Genomic DNA, 27,362 nt, shown 5'->3' on the forward strand with positions numbered 1-27,362 from the left:
CAGGGGCTAACTTCAAAACTGGCAAGAGGAAATACTTCTATCACATGATGAGTGGTTAGCTATGGATGCCATTGCTCCAGTAAGTCACTGAAGAATTTAATAAGAGTAATAAGGACTTCAGAATAAATATATGCATAAAGCCCCCTAGCATTTGAAGAGAAGCCTGTAAAAATATCTTGGAAAAGAGAAGACCTAAGGAAAGAAGCAGATTGTTCCATATGCTAATAAAGAGATTTTCATGTCTGAGAATCTGAGAGTTGAACAGTCATAATAACAGACCACTAAAAATGTTTTAAAATTCACAGGAATAATGTCACATATTTTTATGTCACTTATTTTTATGTCTTTGAATCTAATAGTAATACAGAATTCTGCATATATTGGAAGTAACCTAGAAACCTCAATACTTAGGCATTGCTCCTGTCCCAGGTTATGACTCAGCAAAGCACAGAGTTAAGCATATGCTTATCTCATTCCCTAAACAGCAAAATGCTTATGTTTCTAAGATTTTTAATATACTAATGTTCATGAGAGACCGGTTGAATAATGAAGGTCTCTGACTTATGCATAAGTATTTTCTGAAGCTGAGGACATCTGTTTTTGAACAGCCAAGTCTTTGAAAATTTATTGTTGGAATTCAGTAGGAAATGTAGGTCATGAACATAATTCACTTACATTTTTTTTTAATGCAAACATATCATGACAGGTGCCTGAAGTAAGAGACATAGCAGTCACAGGACTGTAACTTCAGTTACCTACTAAAGGGGAAAAAAATTACACAATTCCACAAAGGAATTTTCATCTCTTCAATTATGTGAGCCAACTTTTGGCGCTGCTTCTTTATTCAACTGACTGTATGAGTAAGCTTAAGCTCCTCCTTTTAGTCACCTCAACAAAGTGCTTAACTTCTCTACTGTGGTCTGATACTGCAAGCTGTTTGTTTGTGGAATAACATGAACAGCTAAAGACAAAAATAACTACAGTGACGAAAAAAAAATCACAGATTATTTTTCGTACAAGATAGTTGTCCTCAGATCTAGGTGATGCTATGTTTATTTCCTTTCACTTTAAACTGATAAATAACAGGCTGCAGATGGAAATGAGAAAACATATCATCATGTTACAAGGACTGCAACGGCTGCCAGCTATTTGGAGCATCATATTCCCCATAGAAGAAATCATTTAACAGAGAACAATTTTTTTCAAAAAGGAAGAAATTTTCAGGTTGATAAATGCCAGCGATTTGCGTAAGGTGTAACAACAACACTTAAGAGGTGGAAACAGAGGAGTAGAGCAGACATGGTTTGTATGTATGGCTGTAATGGTACTGAAAGATTACATAAACATCTGAATATGATATTAGGCTTGGTCTGGGGAACCATTCTAAAGTTTGGAGTGAATCCAAAATGAATTGTGGGTAAAAGTCAACTAATCTGAGAATTCAACCATAACTTCTTGCAGCTGTTTGTTAATGTTCAAATGATGGAAAGGTAACATGACATATTTCCCTTTTAAATTTAATTTATGTCTGCATTATAAATTCCAGAAAAGACAGTTCAAGTAGCATATAATCATGTAGCTGTTGTATATTTCCCAGTAGAAAATGAATCTATTAATTGCACTGCTATAGGGTGGGAGAAAAAAAGAAACTACTCATTTAATTGCTTCAGTTTTGTAACTTGTTTTGCAATTTGACAGTCAAAAAATAATTAGAAAAGGAAGTTGTCACAAGCAAATCAACAAAACTTGCTGCCAGACTTAGCCAGCTAAGAAAATTATGTCATAACAAAGGAACAGAAGGACCTAATATTCTTTCATTTATCTTTTCTTGTGATGAAATAGCATACCTTCAGGAGAGCAGATTGCAGGAACATCAGAGAGAATAACTAATGCTGCTGCTACCAGTCTGCTTCCATCTCCTGACAGCAACAGATATTTTCCAGGTGGAACTGCAGGGCTACAAGTCAATTTAGGGTTGAGCTGGGGAAGCTGTCTGACAAGAATACAAACACACAGCTCCAGTGTTCCAAAGACTAATGATTTCCCAGGCACCAGTCCCCCTGTGTCTTTGCCCTCTCCAAATTCTGGTAATGTTTCCTTTTCTGCAGCACCATCATCAACTGAAAGAAAAACAAGAAATATGGCAAAAGTCTGCAGACTGTGACTTGTTTCCAAAAAGTTTACTTCTTAAGACTGTTTCAGCACCAAATTATAATCTTGACACATATATATGTGAATGGGTGTGTATTCAAAATTCTAGTAGCAAACACCCATTCATCTGAATAAACAAACAATGCAGTGATTGCCAAAAGGCAAAAGGGTGCACAATAGACTTTGACATACAAGATCCTAAGGCACCAAGCCAATATGATGTCATCTGATACAAGCATTTTGATTCTACTCCCAGTTTTTTCCTTTTAGAAAGTGACTGTTAGGAAGTTACAATCAGAGTAACTACTGGAACCTGGCTTGTAACACTTGTGTGTGCCAAGTATGTCCATTGCTCAATTGCAGCTGACCCCAGGTTTTCACTAGGACTCCTTCCTCCATGATGCCACCCAGCTGCAGTTTCTGCAGTTTTTCTCCTCACTTTCTGCCCTCTGTTCAACACCTAAACCACCTGCTATCTGTCATACCACCTGAATTTCTTATGTCAGGAACCTGGACTGTCTTAAGTAAACTAGAATTAGAATCCAACTGTGAAAGACTTCAGTTAAAACACATCTCAGAAACCAATTTTCCAAGAAAGAATTGCTTTAACCCTGATCACAGGTATTCAAACATCTCACACAGTACTGTACCTTCTGCACTTCTCCGCTTTTCCTTCACATGTTCCTGAGCTGCAAAAAGAATCAAGCGCACCACTTCAAGGGCAGCAAGCTGAATATCAGGTGACTCTCTGGTCAATATCAGTCGATGCAAAACATTCAGCAGCTCTACACCCAACTCCTACAGTAAGAAAAACATCTAACATATTTTAATTTTAATGCAGGAGTTTTTAGGAACTTGTTAAAGCCAACAGTATTACTCTGATTGATCTCACTAAGGAACACAATGCAATTGTTACTATCACAGGAGTTGGCATTTTCTTCGCCATCCAGCTCCTAGCTCCCAGTAATGGCAGTCCCTATCAATTCTCCCAACAAAATAGTTACCACAGTTATTTAAGATATAGGGCATTAAAACAACTGAAAAAACCAAAGTAACCTTTATTTTCTGGCTTCTTAACTCTTGAAGGTGGGGACACTACATTGTATCCCTCCTACACCATATGCATTTCCTTGGACAGAGCATTAACAACCATTAGAACTTAGCCATGTCCACAGGCTTTATCACTTTCACTGGGTCAGACAATTGTGTGGCATATGGGATGGTATAAGCCTTAGTTTGAAGAAAAAAAATAAAGAAATTTCAGATTATTACTTCTTTCTAGGATCACTGTTGTGGTGTGGGTTTTTTTTTGGTTTTGCCTTTCTTTGTCTTTTAGTATCACTGCTTTTGCCCAGTCTTCTTTTACCAACTCTGATTTTTACAACAGAATTAATTCAACTATGCCTCCACAGAGAGACAGAAAGAGAACTCTATTTTCCAGAAATTTTGTCTTTACCTGGCTCTCATCCTATTAATCTAATTACTGCCTCCTGACAAAATGTCCTCAAACTCTCTGCCTCTCACCTTAAAGGTTCACCATTGTGTTCTTTTTTATCTCCTCCCTCTACAGCTTTGGATTTGGGTAAAGCATTTCATTTACCTACCACTTATATGTTGAATATTCCTGGAAATACAAGAGATTGTAGAGGTACTGTTCAGACTAAAACCATGCCTTAATTCTGGGGGGCATTTGGTCATTATGCTTTACCTGATCACCACCTATTTTGGACCTTGGCCATGGAACATCGAAGAGTGCCTGCAGGGCATGTAAGCAGGCAATAATGTTCTCCATTGCTGCATCTGATCGAGGAGAGCACAGGAACTCCACACTAATTCCTGTAGGCATCATAAAAAAAAACCCCATGTGTACTTGAAATTTTAAGAAGTAATTTTTCCACTACTATGTAATTTCACAGCAGGCTGAGCAACTATAGAAGTAGCATTTTAAGTCAATTCACCTCCTATCATTAATATATTGGGGCAAGACCTCTATTTCCATCAAAGAATGAAAGAAACTTCACCTTCTAGACAGTATAAAACCCAATTACAACTAGCTACTAACATAAATAAAACCTCAGCAATTTGTGAATAAAACACAAAGCCCAATGAACAGACAGGACAATTAATAATGAGTAGATAGCAGAATATTTGCCTAATCACTCTGATTTATTACCTAGTAGTAGGTAATAGAGGGAAATGCTGAAAGTAATAGTAGTTCACAAACTCTAAGGCTGAGGCTTTATCTTCCCATTTAAAAAAATGCCAACTATCACAACTAGATAACTAGCAGTAAGTAAACTACATGAAGCTTGTAAATTCTAGAGCAAATAAGAGCTATCTTTTTTCTCAGCTTCCAGGACTCCTCAAAATATTGGCAATAACCTTCATATAAATTGCAATCTATATTGTCATCCCAGCTGTAATTCCAAAATGTGTGATGACTTGGGAAACCGATCAATGTCCACTAAACAACAGCTGTGCAACAGAAAAGCAGTTTTAAATTCTTTCAGTTTCTTCATAGGGAATGAAAATTGAAGTGCTATTTTATTCAAACAAGCCATATGCCCACAGTCAAGTATGTGAAATTTCATGCACTAAGCAGTAGAGGAAGCAGGGGAAATGAGCAGTTTTTGTGTCAGAAGTCCCACTTCTAACTGAGAGAGCAATGGAGTTCAAAAGGAAGCTGGGTCTCTGTAGAAGACTGGGATTCAAAAGAAGACATATGCAATAAAGTCATACAAACACATTCCAAAAAGGATTACAAAAGAAAGATACAAAAGAGAGGCCAAGAAAAAAACATAACCAGAAATGCCTAATTGTGTAAACTTAGAGAACCAGGATTGAATTCAACTACTTGACCAGCTCCTGCAGTAGTGGAGGCTTGACAGAGCTTAAAATGAATGTAAGGAAACACTGCTTTACTGTGTGGGTGACTGAGCACTGGCACAGGGTGCTCAGAGAGGTTGATTCTCCATCCACACAGATATTCAAAAGCTGTCCAGACATGGTCCTGGGGCAGCTGGCTTTATGTCACCCTGCCTGAGCAGGAGGTAGACACAATGATCTCCACAAGTTCCTTCCAACCTACAAACTATTGTGTGATGTAAAACTGCTTCAGTGAAACTAATCCATACATTCTGTAACTGTATGGTACAAACACTGTAAAGTCCACCCTTGAACTTGCATGTTTATGAGCAGAGCAATAAGCATTTGTTTAGGGCTTGTTTAGCTCGTGGTGGTTTTTTTTTGTACCACATTTGGGTACAATTTTCTCATTAGGACTCTTAAATTTTTTTTGACTCTATGTTTTTCCAAAAGATGCTATATTGAATGATGCAGTTAAATTTGAATAATTAAAAATCTATTTGCTAACAGTTTTATCTACATTTTGAGTTATAGCATCTAGGCAGACTATGCAGTCACTCACTAACCCAAGATAAGATGAAATCTGTCAGTATTCACATCCTCAGGAGATTTCACTAAGGGCCTGGTAGACGAATCTTGACACATGGTAGTTGGGGTAACAGGTCTGGAGAGATTTGTAACTCCTTCATCTGGATCAACAACAAGGAAACCTGTGCTAGTGAGCCATAAAGCTGTAGCATGAAGTATCAGTGCCCAGGAGTTGTAGTAATGAGGTCTGGCATTTTCAATTGTCTCTGCTGTATAAAATGTACCACCTACAAGAAAAAAAAAATTAGTTTTAAGGGTGTAATTTATTTTCAAGTACTGTATTTTTTCATTCTTAGGATGGGATTGTGTTCTACGCATGACTTTTTTTTAGTGTTTGGCATTAAAATTCAGGCCAATGAGGGTACTTAATTTAGATTTATTTGGACAGAATGCAATATATTACCTATTTCTTCTTTCCAACATAAAAATTGCCAACAAATAAGAATACCAAACCACTCTCCTCATCCATGGAACCTCGATTCTCAAAAGCAGTCCTGATCTTTAAATAGGTCCATAAGTAGGCTTATTCTCTATACTATTTAATCTTACTATGATCTTAACACAAGTCAGTTTGCTTACAAGGGACCTAGGAAAATATAACTCATTTGCCTTTTTACCTTCAGCAGGTAGTTGCGATGCATATTCTGGAGGCAAAGTTAAGAGAGCAAAATCCTGAAGTGCAGCAAGCCAGAGCTTGCTCAGTGTTCCAAGATCTGCCTGTACCAAGTCCAGAAGACCACTGGCAGAAAATGTTACGTCTCTGTAGCTTTCTTCAGAGGAGTTTACAATTTTTAAACTGTGCTTGTGTGTATCACTTTGATTTTTCTGCTTTTCAACTGCAACAATGTATACCTGTTGATATATTTGGATAGAGAGTTACAAATATTAACACTTGGAAAACTACTGTGATCACTAGTATGACTGTCTGTTGAACAGGCATGAGATTTCCTAGAATCTATTTCTGCTTCAAGTCCAGTAAGCATGGGTGAACAAACACTTTTTCTCTAAACGTTCTGAATCCTTTCCCCAGCTAGTCATGATGCAAGAATCCCCAAAAAGGGGAAAACTACTAAAATTCCTACCTGCAATTAAGTACCCTGCTCTTAAAAATTAATATATTGTTTGTCCAGTTTCTGCTTCCAACCATCAAACCCTGTTACAGCTACAAGACTGAAGAACTATCAAATAAAATACCTATAATAGTGGTTTGGAAACCACAGTTAACCCATTCCTAAATATTTTTTAAAATGAAATGCTACATGGCACTTGAAACTGACTTCTCAAAATTATCTATCACCTCATGTTAGCAGTAAAGAATGAAGAGTACAATCTTGCATACTTTAAAAACTTTGAGTGTTACCATCTACAGATTAATTTCACAGTTAATTTCCTTAGATACCTCTCTGGTTATCAAAAAGGTAGAATTGAGAAAGTTTCAGACAAACAGCTCTCTGTAGTCTCTCCAAAATGCCCCTGGAGGAAAGCTCTTCTCAACTATAAAGGACACATTTAGATTCAATGAATCTCACGTCAGCTTTCTTGAATACTAGTCCTCTGCAATTATGAGTTCTGCATCTTTTTGATGTTTGCTGGCTGTAGTGGGTTGCCCCAGACAAACAACTAAACACCCACCAAGCCCTTGTCTCACATCTCCCTGCAGTAAGAGGATGGGGGAATTCCTTCAATTTCTCTGAACAAGAAATAGGTAAGATTCTAACGGAGAAGGAACTGACTAGGGCTTAAGTGAAATATTGTAAATTACAGGTCACAAAAGCTTACAGGAAACTCTATAGTTTCCTTTGAAGAATTCTAGTGATCTTATTAATAGGTGAGAACTAACTACAGATCTTCAATTCTGACAGTTCAGTCTCACATCTAGTCTGAATTTTGTCCTGGCTTCTGACCAGTGAAAGGTTGTTACACGCTATTAAAAACCTTTTCTTCGTGTAATGATTTTTAATTTATCATGTTACTTGATTTTTTCCTGCATAGATTAAATAGACCAATCTATTTAAATCTCTCAATGAAAGCATGTTCTCAAGATTATCATTCCTACCTGCTAGTTTGTCTCCAAAGGATTTGCTATTTTGTCAGTACCTGTTCTCAAATATGCACATGAAACATTGGTATATTTTTCTACAAATGTTTACATGAAAACTACATATTGCCTACTTTCTCCTCCAAAGTGTCTTCCTGATTATACACTGAAATATCATCCACCTTCATAACATGTTCATCTTTAGCGAGTTATCAACCATCAGCATCCAAGGCCATTATCACTACATTCTAATACACATCTTTTGGAAGTAGTGGACATGGTTCACATTTTTGACTTTTAAATATTTAACCTTGCATTTACACATATTAAAACAAGCATTCACATGATCTGACTTTATTTGAACTTAAGCAGTACTGAACTGACAACATTAATTTAAAAGATATATTTCCAAGATCTGAAATGCCAATAGGCAATGAGAAAATGTATACCTATTTAAAATAGTACTTTGAGTGGACCATCACCATACCCACCATGCCATTATCAACCAATTATAACATACAATTTCAAATCAATGTTGAAGAATTCACATATATTAAGGAATTTGCATTTTTAAGTATGATACATTATTCTTATAATATTATTCTTATTATCTTACAATAAAGCCAGTTGAATTAGCAGTGCTTTTGTTAAGTTTACAAATTTCATGTACTTTCAGAGATAGCACAGCAAAGCAGAGTCAGCACCTCCTATTAAAAGAAGCATAAAATTCCTGAAAATTCTGTCTGAAAGGTTCTAAGTCACCTACCCGATATCAAGACTAACACTGCAGAGTTGTTGTACTAACCTCTGCCCAAGCCTTAAGGACAGCTAGTATTTCCATAGTTGAGGTGCTTTCATTATATTGCTCATTTTGTGCTTCTTTTCCAGCCTGCACTTTGAGCAAAGAGGACACAAGCAACTGGTGAACCCTTCGAAGGTCATTAAGATCACTCACTACACCACTTGCTATCCAGGCACTGCATACCTAGTGTTGTGAAACAGAAACAATGAGGAACAAGAAAAAACCACCACTGGATACTCTTTTTTCCATCTGTAAAATTATGAAAGCCAGATTTAATTTCTACCAAGATACAGTTACTCGTAGACAATAACAAATGTTGAATGACATCCCAGTTTAGTAGAGAAAACCAAAACATTAGTGGGGTGTCACAAAAAAACAGCCAAAATATCAACTGCAACAAAGTTCCTCAAAAGACTTTAAAGTGAGATAAATCTTTGAGTTGTCACAATATAGAGGTAAAATAGGTGACATTATTTTTTCTGAAAGAAAGATTTAAGGTTAGAGAATTTATTTCCTTTTTCTTGTGTTGCATATCAAGCAAAAATAAAATTTGGAGGGTCTATTACCTAAGAGACTTATGATTTTCAACACTTGCCTGACATGCTTTTGCTGTGACATCAGGAGGAGTTTCGGGAGCAAAGGCAGGCCTAAGTGCTGCTCCAACCTAAAGAGAAGTCAGACAACATTTAATACATAGTGAACAATTGACTAAAGACTTACTTTTCATAATCAGACTTTGTTACAGTTTTCCTTTATAAAGTTAAGCTCCTTCCTTTGGTTTTACTGCCAATTAACGACAATTTCTTAAGACTCTTAAAAGCTGAGACTTCATTTATGGAACTTCTGAACAAGATGTTAGGAGGTCATTACTTAAGTCCAGAAAATTTATATCCATCTTTTTCTGGATTATTATGATATTTTTATGGAAAAAAATCAGACAATGTAGACTTGACTTTTAACAGTTTCACATCTCAAACTTAAATGAAACAGCTGATGAGACCTGTACAGTATTAGCAGAAACACTTTAAAGGTACAGAACATTAAAAGGAAAATTATTAGCTTTACTTGTGACCTTCTTGATGGTTTTGGACAGCAGGGACAGATTGTCTACTTTTTCCCCTTGATAGCTTTAGACTAGACCAAGGCAGTTCCTTCCTACAAAGGCATGCCAAAAAAATATAATGGCAAAAACAAGATCAAAGTAGGTTAGGATGTCTTCAGTGTCTCCAATTCTATGAGAGACAGTACCTATTCTATTCTATTCAGTGCCTGCTAGAAACCAAAGTGATATGAGGCTTAACACAAGTGTGCTATGGAATGGTAAATGACTAGGACATTTTTTCTCTAAATCTAAACCAAGATTTAAGTGAAATGGACCTTATGAGTACAATCCACACTTCTCTTGCTTTTTTATTGGCCAAGATCTCTAAATGTGATGGCTGCTGTGCAGAATCGACTTATTTCTAAGCAGAGTTTAAAAATTATAGTTATTCCTAATACTTCCTGCAATACTTTCACACTGTGAAACCAATGCTTTTCAAACAAACTCCACCAATAGTCTATATTGGTTTTGTTATTTTCAAGAAGGAAAGATGCTGAAAGTTCAAAAACTTTGCCAACTAAAAAGATGATTTCTAAGGAAGTTAGGTCTGAACAAATTAACAATATTTCAGTAACAAAGTAATTGAAATCCAGCTCAGTACCTAAACACTGCAAATTTCTTTTAGTAATTGACTGTAACACTAAACTTTTCTAAGTTATTGTCAATACTGCTTACATTGGCTTGATATTGCTCCAGGATTACATGACCTGGAAATTCTGGTTCTGGAACAGCTGCAAACTTCCGAACAATGATTTGCAACATATGAAGCCCAGAAAGACGAAGCTGATCACTGTGATCTGTGGCAGCCATAAAAGCCATACGGACCAAGTCAGCTAAATGCAATACCAAAAAGTCATCTGAAAACAAAAATTAAAAAAAGAAAATTGTTTTATGAAATTTAAATTCAGATATAATGTGCTTTATAAGACTAAATATTACAAACATTTTCAAAACGCGTATTTTACATTATACCTTAATACATATCAAGGAATCACTTCAGGAAGTTTACTTACACATAGATCAATTTTACTTGGCTACCTTATATTAGCTGATCTAGTCTGATTTCCATTTAAATGTAAAGTACTTAGAAGAAAATATAAATATCTTCATGTATGAGACCTTCTAAAAAAGTGTTGAGGAAAACACCTCCAGATAAACACAGAGAGGTATGGGAAAATGGCACTGTATTTCTACTGGTGATTATGCAAATTATGGAAAGGAAAAAAGTGGCATTTTTTAAAGTCATACTCCCAGACACCAAACTGTGATGTTGTAGGCTGGTGCCTGCTATAACTTGTGACTGCCAGTGCTTATACAGAAACAAAGCCTTCCTACACATACACCATAGTACTATAACCACGAAACTAAGTGTAAATGCTGCAGTAAGATGCTATTCTTTTAGCAAATAAAAATTTCTCTACACCTTAAAGAACACAGGCTTCCAATCAGAGTAATTAGAGACTTCACTGATTACAAACAACCAATTTATGATTAATTTCATTAAGATGCAAAAAGTTAATACTTATTTTAAGCATAGTTTGCATTCTATTAAATTCTTCCAGTGCTTCACACATACCTCTTGAATCACGTTGTTTCCTTTCCTGAGCCAAAGTTATACCAAAATGTGCACTGCCTGCATTTTCACACAGGCTTATAATTTTACAAACACACTCAGCAGCAAAAACTCTGGTGGACCATCGTGGATTTCGGAAAGGATGGAACCTGTCATCACTGTCAGATGTTAATACAGATACATCATCCCCTTTGGCAGTTTCCTCTTCTTGAGTGGTATCTATTGATGCCACTGTATTGAAGTCTGTATTTAGGACACAGAAGGGAAAAATACAAACTTAATATTCTTTCTTACTGCAACTGAAACCTACAGAAAGAAATCTCTTTGAAGTCTATAGTTAACCTCAAATTCCTGGTGACTCCCTTCAATCTTGCTATCTTAAAGTAAACGCTATAATTCAAATATAATGAAACTGTGAATATTTGGTTGATACTACTTGCTGGAAGACAAGATCAATATCACAAAAGTAAATTAAGAACTGCAGTGAAAGACGCAAAAAAACCCCAACCATTTAAAATAAGTGTGATGCATTAGAAGCTAGTACTGTCTCAACCAAAAAATCTAAATGCAAGAAGTTTTCCTCCTGCACTGCAGGTTAAAAGAATTTTCTTCACCCCCACCAATATTCAGCACAGCAATTGACTTTGTGTGCTCAAGAGTTCCATTATGATATAATAGGCCTGCATCAGTTCTATCACTAATAGAATAACTGGTCAGAATACTTTTCTTGCAGGTAATTGCACAGGACTCACAAGCTCAAACCTATTCTGGATTTCCATTTCTGATATGGAAACGAATTAAGATCAAAAATTAAATCAATATCCAACACATCCTAAGATGTCTACAAGAACTTGTTCAACAGGGAGAGGGCAATCAGAAGAGAGAAAGGCATAATTCTCTGAAGGAACTAAGTTAAAGGATCCAATCTTGCAAAATGAGTAATGATTATACATGTCAGAAATGGCAAACATTCAAGAAAATTTAATGCTTTCCCTCAGCGACACAGTGTATTGCTGCAAACCTTATTTTGATTGTGTTCTCAGCTACAGTGTAAAGACTTACCAGCAGAGGCAGCAAGAACATCTTTACAAAGCTTCAGCCAAAAGGAGAGCTTTTCAACTGCCATTGAAGTGAGCATATGAGTCAGAGTCTCTTTGATATCTTGGCACAATCTTGGATCCAATTCTTTGTCCAGCAAGCCCAGCAATGCCCCCTCCAAGCCTATTTCTCTGATGTTCACATCTGCTAAGAACAAAGTCTGTGAGCTGTACATTACAAAACTGCATCAATGACAACATAAACACCATGGAAGGTGTTTATACATAGTGTCTTGTGAAAAAGTAATTACTAGCCCTGAAATATTTTTGAAACCATTTTATTTTTCACTTTAACACTGCAGCTAACCTATGAATACAAAACAAATGTTGAGCTTTTACAGAAACATAGTAACAACAGGAATAAAGTTACCCCATCAAAAAATAAGAATCCTATGCTGAATTACACAGCATTACCATCACCACAGCACCTAGCTCAATGAAAAAAAAAATATTTCACTTACCTTAGTTCATAAGGTAGTTCTAAAACAATGATTTAACTTGAAATGCAAGTTAAAACTGTTCTCTAAAAAAGCACAAAACCAGACACATTGGAAATAATTTGAATATAAATTAATATGACCAATTTTTATTTGACCAACACTACAAATTTTAAATATCAGCAGTTTTTAAAAATGTCTGTAGTCTATTTCTTCTGAAAACTTCCAAATGAGCCTGAATTGAAAGCTGAAGTGAAATAAATTTTTAACACCACTTACTCACAAAAAGACACATGAGGATGAACTAGTGATCACTCTCAGTCCTTTTAGCAAAACGTTACTACAAAAGCAACTGGCTAGATGGGCTTAGAGCTCTCTGGAAGTCCCCTTGCATTTTCTCATTTTATCATAATTTGGTACTATACAGACAACTGAGGTAGAAAATTTTTGAGTTTAAGATTTCAAGAGTATAGCAAAGTTTTCACACTCTAAGCAGTGTATTTAAAATTCACTGTCAATATGTCAAGCTCTTTGATCTCAAAATTTCAATACATTACCTGGTGTAAAATCATCTTTGCTCTCTTTCACTAGTGCAACAGCATATTCTGATACTTCAGCAGCTTCTCTTTGCACAAGCTGACATAAGCAAGCTACCACTGCACGTCTCAGTAATAAATATGAGCTACAGAGATTCATCTGAAACATGCAAGAAGATACAGTAAGATCGCTAACAAACCTCTGTGGCAATACCTCAGTAATACATCTGTGGCAATACCTCAGTAAGGCTGGTATTTTCTGAACACTTGCAGCTATGGCAGATCTGTTAAGTCAGGAAACACATAATTGATGCTCTTTTTGCTCAGCTTTTTTTTTTTTTTTTAACCCTCAAAAGAAAAATTTTGCAAGTCCCGTAATCAATTTTAAAAAACATATCAGTGCTTTTAGCATTTTCTCTCCAAAGGCAACTTACAATATTGGATTGGTGCTGAATCCACCTCTCAACCAATACTGTACAAAAACTGCCATTAACTTCAATGCCAGGTGAATCAACTGTAACTAACTCTGACTACTGAGTATATGCATATAATGGGCTTGAAATTCAGAACAAGTCATCATCAGATGAAACCAGAGAAATGTCAGTGAAACCAAGGGTGAGAGAGTCAAATCAAGCCTTAGTAAAATAGAACTCCATGCATGAACGGAAGTTTGTAAGGGGAAGGAGAACACTGCTGCAGTTTCATTGGAAAAAAAAAAATATATACCCAGTTTACATTAAATTATGTTTTAGAGAAGTTGAGAGAAAGGGTGAGAATTACTGGTGAATGTGTGATACTGAGACAGGTCAGCTCTCCTGAGTAGTCGCTAGCAAAAAATCATATTTTGACACCAACAGACCAGTGTGTGGGTTATTTTACTTGAAAATACATGATAATAGATTTGCTATTCCTGGAACAAGGAAAAACACTTAAAAAACCCCAAGTCATAGCGTCAAGGGTTTTTTGTTAGAGTGCAGCTTTCTGATTCTTATTTGCTTCTTTCGATTTTAAGACAATCCTGAAGGTAATCCTAAAGATATGATAAACTAGCTGTGTGGTCAGGCAAGATGGCTACACCAATATTTATGCATATTTTTCTAAATTAAGCTTAAGTTATCATTAAAAAAATTGTTCTCTACAACTAAGCAGTTGTGCGCCCTTAGCTATTACCATCCTTAGAATAGATAGAGCTGAGTGTCTGCTGCAGGAAAACCTTGCATTAGGCTGTGCTCCTCATTTGTCAGCAACAGGCCAATATATGTTAGTCAAAATGACTAATATATATTAGCTAACATATGCTGAAAAAAGCAACCCAAAGACAAAAAGAATAAGCAATATAGAATTTTAGCTTTGTTAGATTAACAAAACTAAGCCTCATCCTTAGAATTTCTATGCATGCATATGAATCTACAATACTCAGAATTACATAATTATACACAAAAATACTCTGCATAATTCTTCTACAAGGAAAGGAACCTGACTCAGTAGGTATGTCTGCAAGGCACTTTAACTGCAACTTCAAAAACAAGTGAGACTTTCAATGCAACATTTATGCAAGCAGGCTACACATTCTTCTTCAAGTTGGACATGCATAAATTCCATGCTCATTTTTAACATGGAAAAAACAGAGGGCCCAACTGAGGCTACCAAAATAACACAAGATGCACATTTTTCATCTCTCTCATTCTCCCACATTCTAAGTAGGAGATAGGACTAAATGACAGACACAAAATGCAAGCATCACATTAAAACTTAAATGTAAAAACAGTTCAATTTCTGTACTTAACACATTAAAAACAAAATTATCTCTCACTAAGCACATAAATGAAATGTATTCCTGCCATCTGCAGAAAGTTAGGAGGCTCTGGTTAGGATGACAATAAAGTATCACTTGACATGCTAAAAGAAATTACATTAAAATGGTTAAAAAGAAAGATAAAAGATAAAATAAAAACACCACTGCAAACTGCAAAGTTTTAGGATTAACAAGGCACAGGGACCTACCAACACAGAATTATCCAACAAGATTTCCTGCACAAAAACAAATGACAACCAGTCATGACAAAACCAAAATAGGTATCACAGTGATATCAACCACACATGGAGACTGTAACATGAAAGCTCAGTATATAATAAAATTTGGAATCTTATCTCAAACATACCAAAAGCCTAATTTGCTTAGTTAATTTCTCTTATTTTTCATGTTGAACACACTTAAATTCCAATCCAACTTCCACTAAAATTAATACTTAAAGAGTACCAAGACAACATCACAGCATAGTTATTAACATTGCAAACTTAATGTGTTTCAATATTGATCCTATTGTTAATATCTTAGAGGTCAAAACTCGCATTCACTGTGTTGAGGAATATTATACCATAGTCTTACACAGATAAACTCTTTTTAGTCTTTGCTCACCTAAGTTAGTTTCAGAGCTAATTTTATACATGATTAAAAGCATATTCGTCTGTATTCTGTACAGAAAATATCTGTAAATCTGTATTCTGCTGGAGCCAAGGATTCAAATAGCAGGACAAGTATGAATTATTGTTAGAAGCCCTGTGAAAGATCCAACTGACAAGCAGGGAACAGTCTCAGAAGCTGAAGGGAAGATGGATATTGACAAGCACATGTACACAATGTAAACCAAACCAAAACAAAAATCGCATAAAATATGAACCAGTGAGGCAGTGTGTCCATAGCCTAAGTCATGTTTTACTGGTGCTAGCACAGTTACAACCTGAGCTGTTTAAATACACTAGAGACCTGAGCCATCTCATGCTGTAGGGGCCTGGAAGACAGGTGGAGGAGGCAGCTTGCAGCTGCCTGCACAAGAAATTGTGTTAGTATCCTAATGATGGAAAAAAGAAATTAAGAGGGAGGAGGAGGACAGGGAGGATTATGAGAGAGTGGAGGGACATAAAAGACAAAGTGAAAAGGAAGTGGGGGGGATGGCAGGAGAATGAGGACTATAAAAAGGCAAATTCAAAAGCACAGACATTTAGCAGAATCCTTGGGCAAAGAGGGTGGAGAGGTGTGTTGGTTCAAATGCTACTAAAAAAATAAAAAAAAATTTTGCATATTAGTCTTCAAGATTTTATAAGTGAAAATTCAGGTTTCTATGGATGGAGGGGGAGAAGATCACTCATCTGACTGCAGATTATTTGCCTCTCCTGTTTTTCTTCCCTAAATAAATAATGGAATGGTGAATATCCACATGGTCTAGGGCCTAGCTTTTGCACGCTACTTCCCCTAAGACTTCAAAATGCAATGCAAAGGAGGACTGTCACACCTTGTTCTCCAAATTGCAGACATTTAAACTCATAAAGAATAACTAGCTCAGTCTCACCTTGCAAGTAAACAGCACAGTGAAGTGCATATTTCAGATCCAGTAATTTTTCTGCTTCCCTAATGAGATGGTGATTTAGTGGGTGGAAACTACATGAATGGATGTTGAGTTTTACAAATGTAGAATTCTTCTGGTGCAATTATCTTCTCACAGATCTGCAAAGCACACACTCAAAAAACCTTGTTTATGACACTCTTCAGAGGCATACTGACATTACCAAACTGTCAGTGCCAGCAAGACTAGCCTTAGTTGTACATGTTCATGAAGAAAAGGTCACCCATGTGAGGCCACTGACTTCGGTGCACTCCTTTCCCAGGAAGCGTACAGTCATTTCTGGGATAGAGGGGAACACACTCGGATGCATGAACACACACACTCAAGCCATGACCACTGCTTCTTAATCAACTAATTTTCCGTGTCAAACTACGACAACTTACAAGTGTTGCCAAAAGCTACCACACTCTCCAAGCAATACACTAACTAACATGGTTTGTTGTGATTTTATCAATGTAAGAAATGTATGTTTTACCCAACAAACAGAAAATAATTGTTAGTCTATGTTAAAACAACACTTCAGATGAATTCCAGCTCTTCTGCAACTAGCATATTCATGTGTATCACAGTGTGGGGCAGAAAAACCTCCTTCAGCTTTTCCTAGCTTCCACAATCATGTTTCTAGTCAAAGCAAATAAAGAAAACATAAGGAATTGAAATCTACATGTTTAGAATAAACATAAAAATCTAAATCTATATGTTTAGTATTGATACACAATTGTTACCCAATGGAAGATGTGAATAAGAACTGCGTTGAAATAGATGAGATTAAAACAAAAATCACACTTCACTGTCTGTGGACTTTTGTTTCTCTCTGATTGTCAGTGAGAGAAAATGGTATTAAAATAAAACAAACCCCTCAAAAACCTCCAACCAACCCCCTCATCCCCCAGCTAGCCCCCCAAATCCACCAAGGCTAATAGCTACCAGAAACTTTTTTTTAACTTAATAGAACTAAGTACTTCAAAAGACCAGCTATTCAAAGACAGAGATACTGGGTGAAGACAAAACAAACCCCACCTGACAAATAAGCTCCAATAAACTTCTTGTGAAATAGGGCTGAAAAAGTTTTGTTTATTTCTTCCAAAGACCTGATTTGACTATAACTTATGTGTTAGAAATTTTTATACTGACTGCTACAGAAATTACAAAACAGAGAAATCTACAATTTTTCAGCATCATGAAAAAACAAAATGAAACAAAACAATTCCCAGAAATTAGTACACACCATTTTTAAAATCAATCCTTCAAGCAAGGCATAAAAAGCACTAAAGGGAAAAAACTGGCCAACATAAACCAGCAAAAAGTTGTATATCCTGGCAGACAACAAGCCTGAATAAGAACAGCAGATTGTATTTGCAAACAGTTCACAAGGCCAAGATTTCTATAGAATATGCTCATCTTGTAAAGGAGAAGAAACTGAGGGAAAAAAATGAAGATGTATAGAATACTTACCTATAGGAGAACATGAAACACGTCACACCTACACAATGATCAGTTTCTCTGCTTAAAGAAACATCTGCATTTTTTAAGTGTTTGTAAAAAATATGAACAAATTTTAAAATACATGGATATATAAACTAGTAAAAACATACTCACACAGAGGCAGCTTACAAGATTAGACAAGTTGACATGTCGAGGAGCAAACATGTGAAGCTGCTGAAGGCAAGAGATAGCTTGAGCTTGAACAAGGCAGTCAGGATTGTCCTGCATCACTGCACAGCCCAAAAGGCAAGAAGTTCTTAAGGCTGACACTGCTGTACTGCTGCCTATATTGAGAATAAAGAAGGCTATTTTTTTTTTTGTTTTTAAAACATGTATTTCTTTTTAATCAACATGATAACCTGCCTTTTTCCCAAGCCAGCCATAATGCTCATCCTCCTAAACAATGACCCTTGTATCTGTGCTATACTTTGATATCCATGAGTAGTGATCACATTGCTCTCTGGTGATTTAGATGCAAATTTTAAATGTCTCCATCATAACTAAGACATAGACGGGCTTCCTAACTCTTGAAATACGAACGCCTTCTGTTCTCATGCTAGAATTATAAGATGTAAGAACATAAGAAATATAAAATGTAAAATTCATGTAAGAAATTTCAGCCCAAGGCAAGGCTCAGCGAACCAGCTCAAACAAAGGAAATGATGTCAAGAGACACTATTTTTGGAAAACTAGCAGTCATGTCATCTTGATTACACAAAGTCATGGCCTATGAAATACTGTCTTACAGCTAAACAAAGAAACTTAGATCTGTTTATTTGTTACATTTTCAATCACACACATTCAGTATTTAGCAATTTGGTTGCTGCAGCAAACGAAGCTGACACATTTGTATGTTATATACCTTGCAGCTCAGGGCCCAGAGTGGTAATAAGTGTATTCAAACAGCGACCAAGGCTTTGATGAACTTCAGCGTAAGCTGGAGGCACACTCAGTAACAACATGAGAACAAGAGATAAGGTAGGTTCCACATGCACATGATACAAGGGCCCAGCCAGATCTACTACCAGTGACAGAGAGTGTAATGCCCATGCCTGCAAAATAAGAGAAGCAGTAATGTAATCTCTATATGAGATACATAAGACCTTTTAAAAATTTGATAGTTAAAAGTGAAATTCAATTATGACATGTAATACAAGTTGCACTTTTAGGTTCCAAAGGAACAAATAGAGGTTATACAAAGAAACTTTATCAATCTGATGTTGTGTAAGCCATTTTAAATCTTTTACAAGGAACCGTATGTTGTGCAGTAAGACAACCATTTAAAATGTTTTGTTAATAAAAAAACTGAATGTAAGAGCAAATTAGTTTAACAGTGATTATTGTTGCTATATTATACTATATTATATTATTTTAAAAACTTCTTACAGTTCCTTGTGCAAGAACAAAATTGTGAAAAATACTAGTTTCTGAAATAACCTATTGTTGTAGGTAAAGTTACTTTGCACCAATAGCCATATCTGCTTCATGTCAACAAACAGTCCCTCTTTGTGCAAAGATACTGTGGGAAAGCTTTAAAAATTCTTTAACTGATATTTAGACAAATACATTAAATACACTCAATGGCTCTTAAAGCTATTCTGATAGATAACAGTTTTAGCCACAGAGAAATAATATTAATTAGTCTTCAAAATTTCTTGTCTTACTCAATGATGTATATCCACAAGTTCTAGAGCATTCAGGCTACAAATCCCTGATTTACTATATGACCCTTCAACAAAATATGCTGTGAGGTTAACACTGTAAAAGAGACAAACTGACACAAACCAAAGAAGTTCTCTCAAACAGAAAACCCTAAGTACTATGTAGTCAAAGTCAAGATATAGGTGAATGTGAAAATAATCAGCTACTGTTTTTGAAGTGAACCTTATCAGTCTTACAGATAATTAAACAAGAACCTCCCACGCCTCCTCACAGTTCTTGCTATGGAAGTTGTTGAAGGTGCATTTTGAGCAGGGGCAGTCTTCTACACTGCCTTTGCTGCTCCAGCCATTACCTGTGAGGTATGCCTATGAGATTGTGAAGTGTCTTATCCTTACAAGAAAAATAACCTTAAACTCCAGAATATAATTCTGTTCATTTATAACGTATCATTTTTATGTAAGTGACAAGTACCTGTACATCAGGAGAAGTACTGTCCTGAGATAAAGTATAAAGGATTCCAACACATGCATTCAGGTGCTGAGTAGAACTTATTCCTCCTAGGTACCTGTACAGACATCCCAGAGCCAAAGAATGACCTGTTCTTGATACCACATCCCTAGCAGATTTTAGCCTATTAATTGAAAGTAAGCTGTTAGTTCAACCACCAAGATTCTTACTATGTAATAAACATCTACAAATGAAATTTCTAGTACATAATCAGCAAAAAATTTTATTAGACACTATTATATTCCCAAAATTATAACTTCATACATTGTCTGTTATCTAAAGAAAGCACCAAAAATATTTTAGATACACTTAAATGATGTTGCTAGACAGCAGCCAATTTAATTTATTTGAAAGTCTACATGTGTGCTTAATAGTATTACACCAAGAAATACATGCAGAACTCAGTCAGTGCTTTTTCCTATTAATTTCTGAAGTGACATTAAATTCATGAAGGAAACCGGCTTTTGAAAATTATCATAATAGGTGTCAGGTAGATTTCTCACACATTTTTATAAACTCAAGCAGTATCTTTTCATGCTTATTGTGAACTTACTTGTCAAAACTGACTTGCGCTAATCCAGCAGTGAAGGCACTGTCAGAAACCACCTGTGCCAACCTGGCCAAACACTCTGCAGCAGCACATCTTAGAAGTGGATTATTGCTTTCCAAGGCACCCATTACCAACATCAGGGCAGATCTTCTAACTTCTTCTGTACCTAAACTTCCCTTGCAGTTCGCCAAGTGCTAAAAATAGACATTAAATATATTAAACAGTTAAACAGTTATCAGAGTGTGCTTTCCTGTCAGTCATGAAAAAGATACAAGAGAGCTGCAGAAGGATTTTTATTTTCTTCCCCTTTGTCTGAGGAATTAATCTCTTTCAATCTGATGTTATGAGAGTTAGATGTCTAACACTACATAACTGTACATCACAGCACAACATTATTACAGCATTATCAACATTATCATTTTAGGAAATACTGGATAGATTCCAGTAGAACCAGATAAAGCAACATATTAGCATAAAATACAGGAAATAATATCAAGAAGAAAACACAAAAAAAAAATCTCTGTCCCAAACTTTGAATGAAAACTGCACATGAAGAGAGCAAAATACAAATAAAGCATTAGGGGAAAATGAACAAATAGCAGATAATTTTATTTTACTTTACTTTTAATTTACTTTACTTTTATTTCACTTTATTTTACCAATTGTTACATTTTTATTTACACAGTAAGAAATACAAAAGGCAGTGAAAAATACAGAAATTATACAAATAATTTTTCCATATCACTCTTATTTGAATGACACTAGTATGGATGCTAGTACACTAGAGTGTACTAGAACAGGTTTCCCTAAAACTAATATTAAAAAAGAGGAAAAATTAAACAGTAATTCATTTGCACTCAAGAAAGCTATGACATCACAAAACAATGTATTAGCATAGAAAATAGGACTGATCACCTTGATTGTTAATCAAAACAAAAACTTCTGTGTACTTTGCTAGTTTGGACTGGGGTAGAGTTAATTTTCTGCACAGTACCAAGCATGGTGCCATGTTTTGGATTTGTGCTCAACACAGGGTTGACAATACTGAGATGTTTTGTAATTTCTGAGCAATGCTTACACAGAGCCAAGGCCTTTTCTGCTTCTTGTGCCACCCCACCAGTGAGCAGAGTGGGGGTGCACAAGGAACTGGGAGGAAACACAGCTGGGATACCTGGCCACAATGGACTAGAGGGAGATTTCATATCATATAGCAGTCAAGAGATAGTTGTTTAGCGTAAGTAAGTTTTAAGTAGAATGAGTTACATGGAGGTAAAATTCAGTGATTGAAGATACTGTTTGCCCAGGTTTACAGGTTCAGCATGAGTAGCTGGTTTAGGTAAAGCCTTAGGCCAATAGCTCTGAACTTACATCTAGAGATATTTTTGTCTGGAATGGAGTTCATTTTCTGAGTAATCTTCCTAGCAGCTGGTACAATGCTGTGTTTTGTCTTTAGCACAAGAACATTGATAACACACTGATGTTTTGATTGCTGCTAGGTAATGGTTATTCTAAATCTAGGGCTTTTTTAGTTTTCCATGCTCTGCCAGAGAGCAGATGCATCAGAAATGGAAATCAGAAGATCAGGACAGCAGAAGCTGCAATTCCTCAAGAACTACCAACATGCACAGACAGAGGGAAAGAACCCAATAACATATTAGAAGACCCCTTACCAAAAATCACCACTCTATTAAATAACTTAGTTTTATAGATTTGATACCTGACACCCTACTACAGGAAATCCAGAGTCAAGCTGGAAGAAGGAGGAAGAACACCAGAGAGTGAGTGTATATGACAATGAAGAGACAAAGGGGACATTTGTCTGCTCTCTGGGGCTGGCGGCTGCAAAGGGGCTCCTGTCCCAGCAGTTCAAGTCTCGGGGGGTCTGTGTGTGACTCCTTGAACAGTGTGAGAACACTCCAGCAGCAGCTCCTCCTTTAACATGGAATCATGATCAGCATATAAAGCTGGGAGGAGGCAAGAGAATGTTTGGGATGATGGTTTTTTGACTTCCCAAGTGACTGTTAGGCATGATAGAGCCCTGCTTTCCTGGAAACAGCTGAACACCTGCCAGCTAATGGGAAGTAGGAAATTAATTCCTTGTTTAGACTTGCTTTCCCTATTAAACTGTCTTTATCTCAACACAGGAGTTTTCTCACTTTTACTCTTGCAATTCTATCCCACATCACACTGTGGGGGGACAGAGTGAGTGGCTGCATGGCTGGGTTTAAACCACAGCAATTGATCTATTTGAACCAAGAGATGTTAAGGTTTAGTAACAGAACTAGAAACAAAGGGGAGAGAGAGAGAGCAGATTTACCTTTAAGGAAGTAGAAAAGGCTGACAAAACATGTAGTTGCACTGTTTGTTGTCGAGATCCTTTTGTTTGCTTTATGGAATTCAACAACTGTTCTAACACCTGGAGCCTTAAAGTAAAACAGAAAAGAAACCACATAATTGAAAATTAATGAAATTAATAAAGCTTTTTTATTTTAAAACCCTGTAACAAAATCTATCTATAAAACTAGAGGTGAAATAAATCAACTCTTAAGCATTTTCCTTGAACTGACATCCCTTGTGTACTACCAAAAAAAATCTGTATATTCCATATTAAAATATGAACTTCTATATATGAACATGAAATTTTTACATTTGTCTCCTTAAAAGTATTCACAAATAATAACTTGTATCTAAGCAACACTGAACAGACATTATTAAAAGAACTATGTATGGGAATAATGCATTTTGACTTAAAATTGAGAAAGGAGGAGGCAAAGGAAAAAGAAATGAAAATGTATTTTTCTGTAGCAATTAATTCCTGTTTTGAGAAACAAGTGAAGAAAAACAACCAGCAAGCTGGTGACAGACAGGGCAAATAAAAAAAGACAAAAAAAATCCACAATAAAAGCAGTCAGTGAAAGCAGAATAAAGAAGTAAAGACAGGTCAGAAGAATAAATAAATCATTTGGCAGTTTTATTGCCAGGTATTCTCATATACAAACAGCTGCCTAGAACCTACACTAAACCCCAAGCATTCGAGGTTGTGAAGACTCAAGATTCATCAAGACTAAATATTCATCCCACACAGGAAACTATAAAACCATCACCAGCAATAATGATCATGATCTAACTATCCAGGTCTAACTATACCAGACTTTGAAAACATAAAGCTATGTAATTTTAAAATAATTCATCTGCTCTAAAGCTGCATTCAAAAATATTACCACACAGAAGCAAGTGCATGCAAAAATCTTCATGAATTTTATGCTTTAGCAATCAGTGTGCTTCTAAATGTGAAACAAACCAAAGTGCCATCTATCCAGTGAGAAAATTCATAGACAAAAACCCAAGAGAAGTTCTTGATCTCTTTCAAGCATTCTTGTACCTTGACAGAACTGTATTGAGACATGCAGTCGTTTCTCCCCATCTGCTTTTTATAAAGAATGCATTAAGCACCACAAAAATTGTGCAATATCTCTCAAAATAGCTTCTATTTTGATCTAGCTATCAAAAAAACTGATTATTTTTCTGGGTCCACAGATTTTCTATGACAATAACATCTTTTTGGATGTGTCTTGTTGTTGTCAGTAACTTCAAAGAGAAAAGTCCAATATTTTAGTGGTCTGATGCTATTCAGATAGTTTACAGACTCCACTTATGCAATTCAATATATTTTCAGAACTGTTTTCTTCTGCAAAGTCAAACACTGCGACCATCTTACAAGATCTCCTAAATTCCCCAGCAGTTACAGTTACTACTTTACCTGTGAGATTGTGTTATATGGGAAAACATAACTCCAAAGAGTCGACTTGCTGCACTGGTAACAGATAATGCAGGAGGTAGTGGTTTAGGTACTGTATTCCCTTTTGCAAATTTCTCATAAATTGAGTAAGGGTCATACTCCAGGCTGCCACCAGCTATGCTGTTACCTAAAAGGAGCTGTAAGAAGACAAAGAGCAAGAGCCATATTTTTGACAAAGTCTAAATAAGCACTGACCTAAATAACTACAACGGTATGAAAATACAGTAATATCTTTATAATAGAACAAAAAGTACCTGTTCTTCAATAAATCGGTGGTCAGACTCCTGCAGTAAGGGACCGAGCAAAAGGAGATCATTCTCATGACAAAGGGATGGAAGCAAGAATGCAGAGGCATCAATCTGGCTATCTGTGACAGTCAAGTCAGTCACTAACTCTTTTAGAACAGCACTGAAGTCTCCTTTAAATTATAGAAAAAATATTCAAAACTATTTATTAGTTACTTGCCACTAGAAACTTGGGAGCAATATATTTATACTGAAATAGTAACATCCATGTAACATTTCTCTTTAGTCTTCAAATAGTTAATTAGAGAAGACTCTCTGTTAGAGGGGCAGCCACAGAGCAGTACCTGAAATAAGCAAGCTAAGCACCCACAGCAATCTAGAAGCAGAAAAACAGAGACCTTTTTCTTTATAGAAGGCATAATGCCATACAACAGATAAGCCAGCAAATTAGTTACATTTACAAATAAAGTAGAGGGCAAATGGCAGTTATGAACACAATCATATTTTCTTCTATTTCCTGAAAATTAACACTGTGGAAGGTATTACATAATCACAAAGGAATACTTGAACTTGGCAAGCAGAAGTAATTTAAAACATCCAAAGGTTTTATAAATAAGCAAAAGCTGATGAATGCAGTCCCCCACTTTAGGAGTTTGCATTCAAAAACCAAAGCAGGTGTTTATTATAGGTTTATTGTAGGAGTTATTGCAGGTTATCATAAACTTCACTGTAGTTAAAACTTCCATATATTGTTGCACATAATACTTCTGACTAAGTTGCACATAATACAAAAGCAACAACACTGGGCATTTTGAATCAGACTATTTAGGTCATTAAAATAGTCTTTGTAGTGAGAGAGCATTTTCAGTGCTGAATCACATGTGATGAGAAAGGACTGGTTTGTAATTGTGTTGAAAAACACTGCAGAATTGATCTTGAAGAAAGTATTCGGTCTTTATGCAAATATTATGTAAGCATTTACCTCCAAAGCATTAAGACTGAAAAGTGAAGTCCCCATGAATTCAGGATTATCACCACTGAGAAGTGGGGAGGGGGGAGAGATGGGCGCTTAATACCACATATCCAATTCAGTTTTGTTGTTAACTGCTCACATAATTACATGTTTGCACTGAAGTTGTTTATAATTTTTCAACATGGAAGTTTCAAAAAGTGGGACAACAGTGTTTTCAGCACCTCATGAGCACAAGCAGAGTTATTAGCATACTTAGAGCTGGTAGCTGCAACCAGCTACTTAACCCTCCATGGAAATAGAACCTATTCTGAGAAGCTGACTTTCTCTCCCCTACCCTATTATGACAGAGAAGTGAATGCCTGTATTCAATTTTATGGTTTAAACCATGGAACATAAGCACAAAAAGCTGAAGAATGAAAAGGACCCTAGTGAGTTGTCTGACAACATATTAAGTTAAGACAACAGAAAACATCAAGAAATCTAATAGAATTCAAGCCAATGAAATTATTTTTGTGAAATTTTCAATTAGGACAACATAAAACTTTTTATATTAATGCACAAGAAATAAATGTTTACCCTTGAAAACATGAGCACATTATAATCCAAAACTAATGACACAAATATGATTTGTCATGTTAGAACTAGCTCTCCTCAGCTTAAGAAGTTCATACTTTGGAACAGATAAATTACAAGTCTTATCCATTCATACACAATGGAAGAAAGCAACTGAAACATGTTAAATGTATTTCACCAATGTTCAAGTTTACCTAATATGCTCTTCTCATATCTGCCACTGCTAAAATAATGCAAAAAATAAATTATGATTCATGCACACTCATGGTAAAACTTTGTAAAATTCTGCTGTTTGAGCAGATATGATTTTTAATGATGACAGAAAGCAGTAAAAGAAACATCAAAGAGGCAGAAAGTGGGCAGGAAAAGACCAAGCAGAGCCTGAACAAATCATAGTATCTCAGGCCTCAGAAATCTAAAGGCATGCATTGACAAAGAAGCTCAGGTATATGAATAGTCTGTTTCCAACTGTTTATTTTCCTGGCTATTTTGTTTTGTTCCTCTTGTACTAAAGAAAACAAGTTTTGTACATTATTTACAAATACTAAAATCTCATGTTACAACTCCTGGTAAATGTTTCCATCATCAATTTTCTCAAAAAGAAACAACTTACAGATTTCTATCATATGGCTACCTGGACTGAAGAAAACAAATGCAAAAGAAATAAAACCATGAACTGGTGAAAGCTTCTCAATCAGTGTGTCACTCTGAGCCATGTAAAATGAGCCCTGCTGTGCAGCACAAGAGTACTCCTAATATTGTTCCTATATATAATGACTAAATGTAGACATTGCAAAAACCATCATGAGTTCCACAGTGATATTGTTTGGAGAAACAATTTATTTTTAAAATTCCCAGTATTTGCAAACACATACAGTTTCTGTATGAAGCTATCATACTGGAAATAAAATAGAGAAAGGTATTTTTTTTTTCAAATTTTACCTTACAAACTTTTCATTGCATTTTTAAATGATG

The 27,362-nt window shown here is 35.8% G+C and overlaps 1 protein-coding gene across 16 annotated transcripts in view; it reads right to left on the reverse strand.

Annotated features, from left to right (window-relative positions):
* Positions 1–27,362, reverse strand: part of HEATR5A (HEAT repeat containing 5A) — a 64,176-nt gene that overhangs the window by 5,846 nt on the left and 30,968 nt on the right. For 12 of the 16 annotated variants that reach the window (XM_021539357.3, XM_021539356.3, XM_021539354.3 and 9 more), the window contains 19 exons: positions 24,851–25,014; positions 24,558–24,733; positions 23,115–23,220; positions 20,801–20,991; positions 20,212–20,371; positions 18,941–19,130; positions 18,193–18,362; positions 15,194–15,220; positions 13,211–13,349; positions 12,182–12,361; positions 11,123–11,362; positions 10,222–10,403; positions 9,040–9,108; positions 8,448–8,627; positions 6,222–6,456; positions 5,583–5,831; positions 3,860–3,987; positions 2,802–2,949; positions 1,848–2,120 (listed from right to left, as the gene is read on the reverse strand). In XM_021539357.3, coding sequence (XP_021395032.3) covers positions 1,848–2,120; positions 2,802–2,949; positions 3,860–3,987; positions 5,583–5,831; positions 6,222–6,456; positions 8,448–8,627; positions 9,040–9,108; positions 10,222–10,403; positions 11,123–11,362; positions 12,182–12,361; positions 13,211–13,349; positions 15,194–15,220; positions 18,193–18,362; positions 18,941–19,130; positions 20,212–20,371; positions 20,801–20,991; positions 23,115–23,220; positions 24,558–24,733; positions 24,851–25,014 — 3,207 coding nt within the window. The remainder of the gene's footprint in view (positions 1–1,847; positions 2,121–2,801; positions 2,950–3,859; positions 3,988–5,582; positions 5,832–6,221; positions 6,457–8,447; positions 8,628–9,039; positions 9,109–10,221; positions 10,404–11,122; positions 11,363–12,181; positions 12,362–13,210; positions 13,350–15,193; positions 15,221–18,192; positions 18,363–18,940; positions 19,131–20,211; positions 20,372–20,800; positions 20,992–23,114; positions 23,221–24,557; positions 24,734–24,850; positions 25,015–27,362) is intronic. The other 4 variants (XM_085580461.1, XM_085580460.1, XM_085580459.1 and 1 more) reach the window with 3 other exon arrangements.

Source organism: Lonchura striata, chromosome 5, assembly GCF_050655825.1.
Source record: "Lonchura striata isolate lonStrDom1 chromosome 5, ASM5065582v1, whole genome shotgun sequence".
NCBI lineage: Eukaryota > Metazoa > Chordata > Aves > Passeriformes > Estrildidae > Lonchura > Lonchura striata.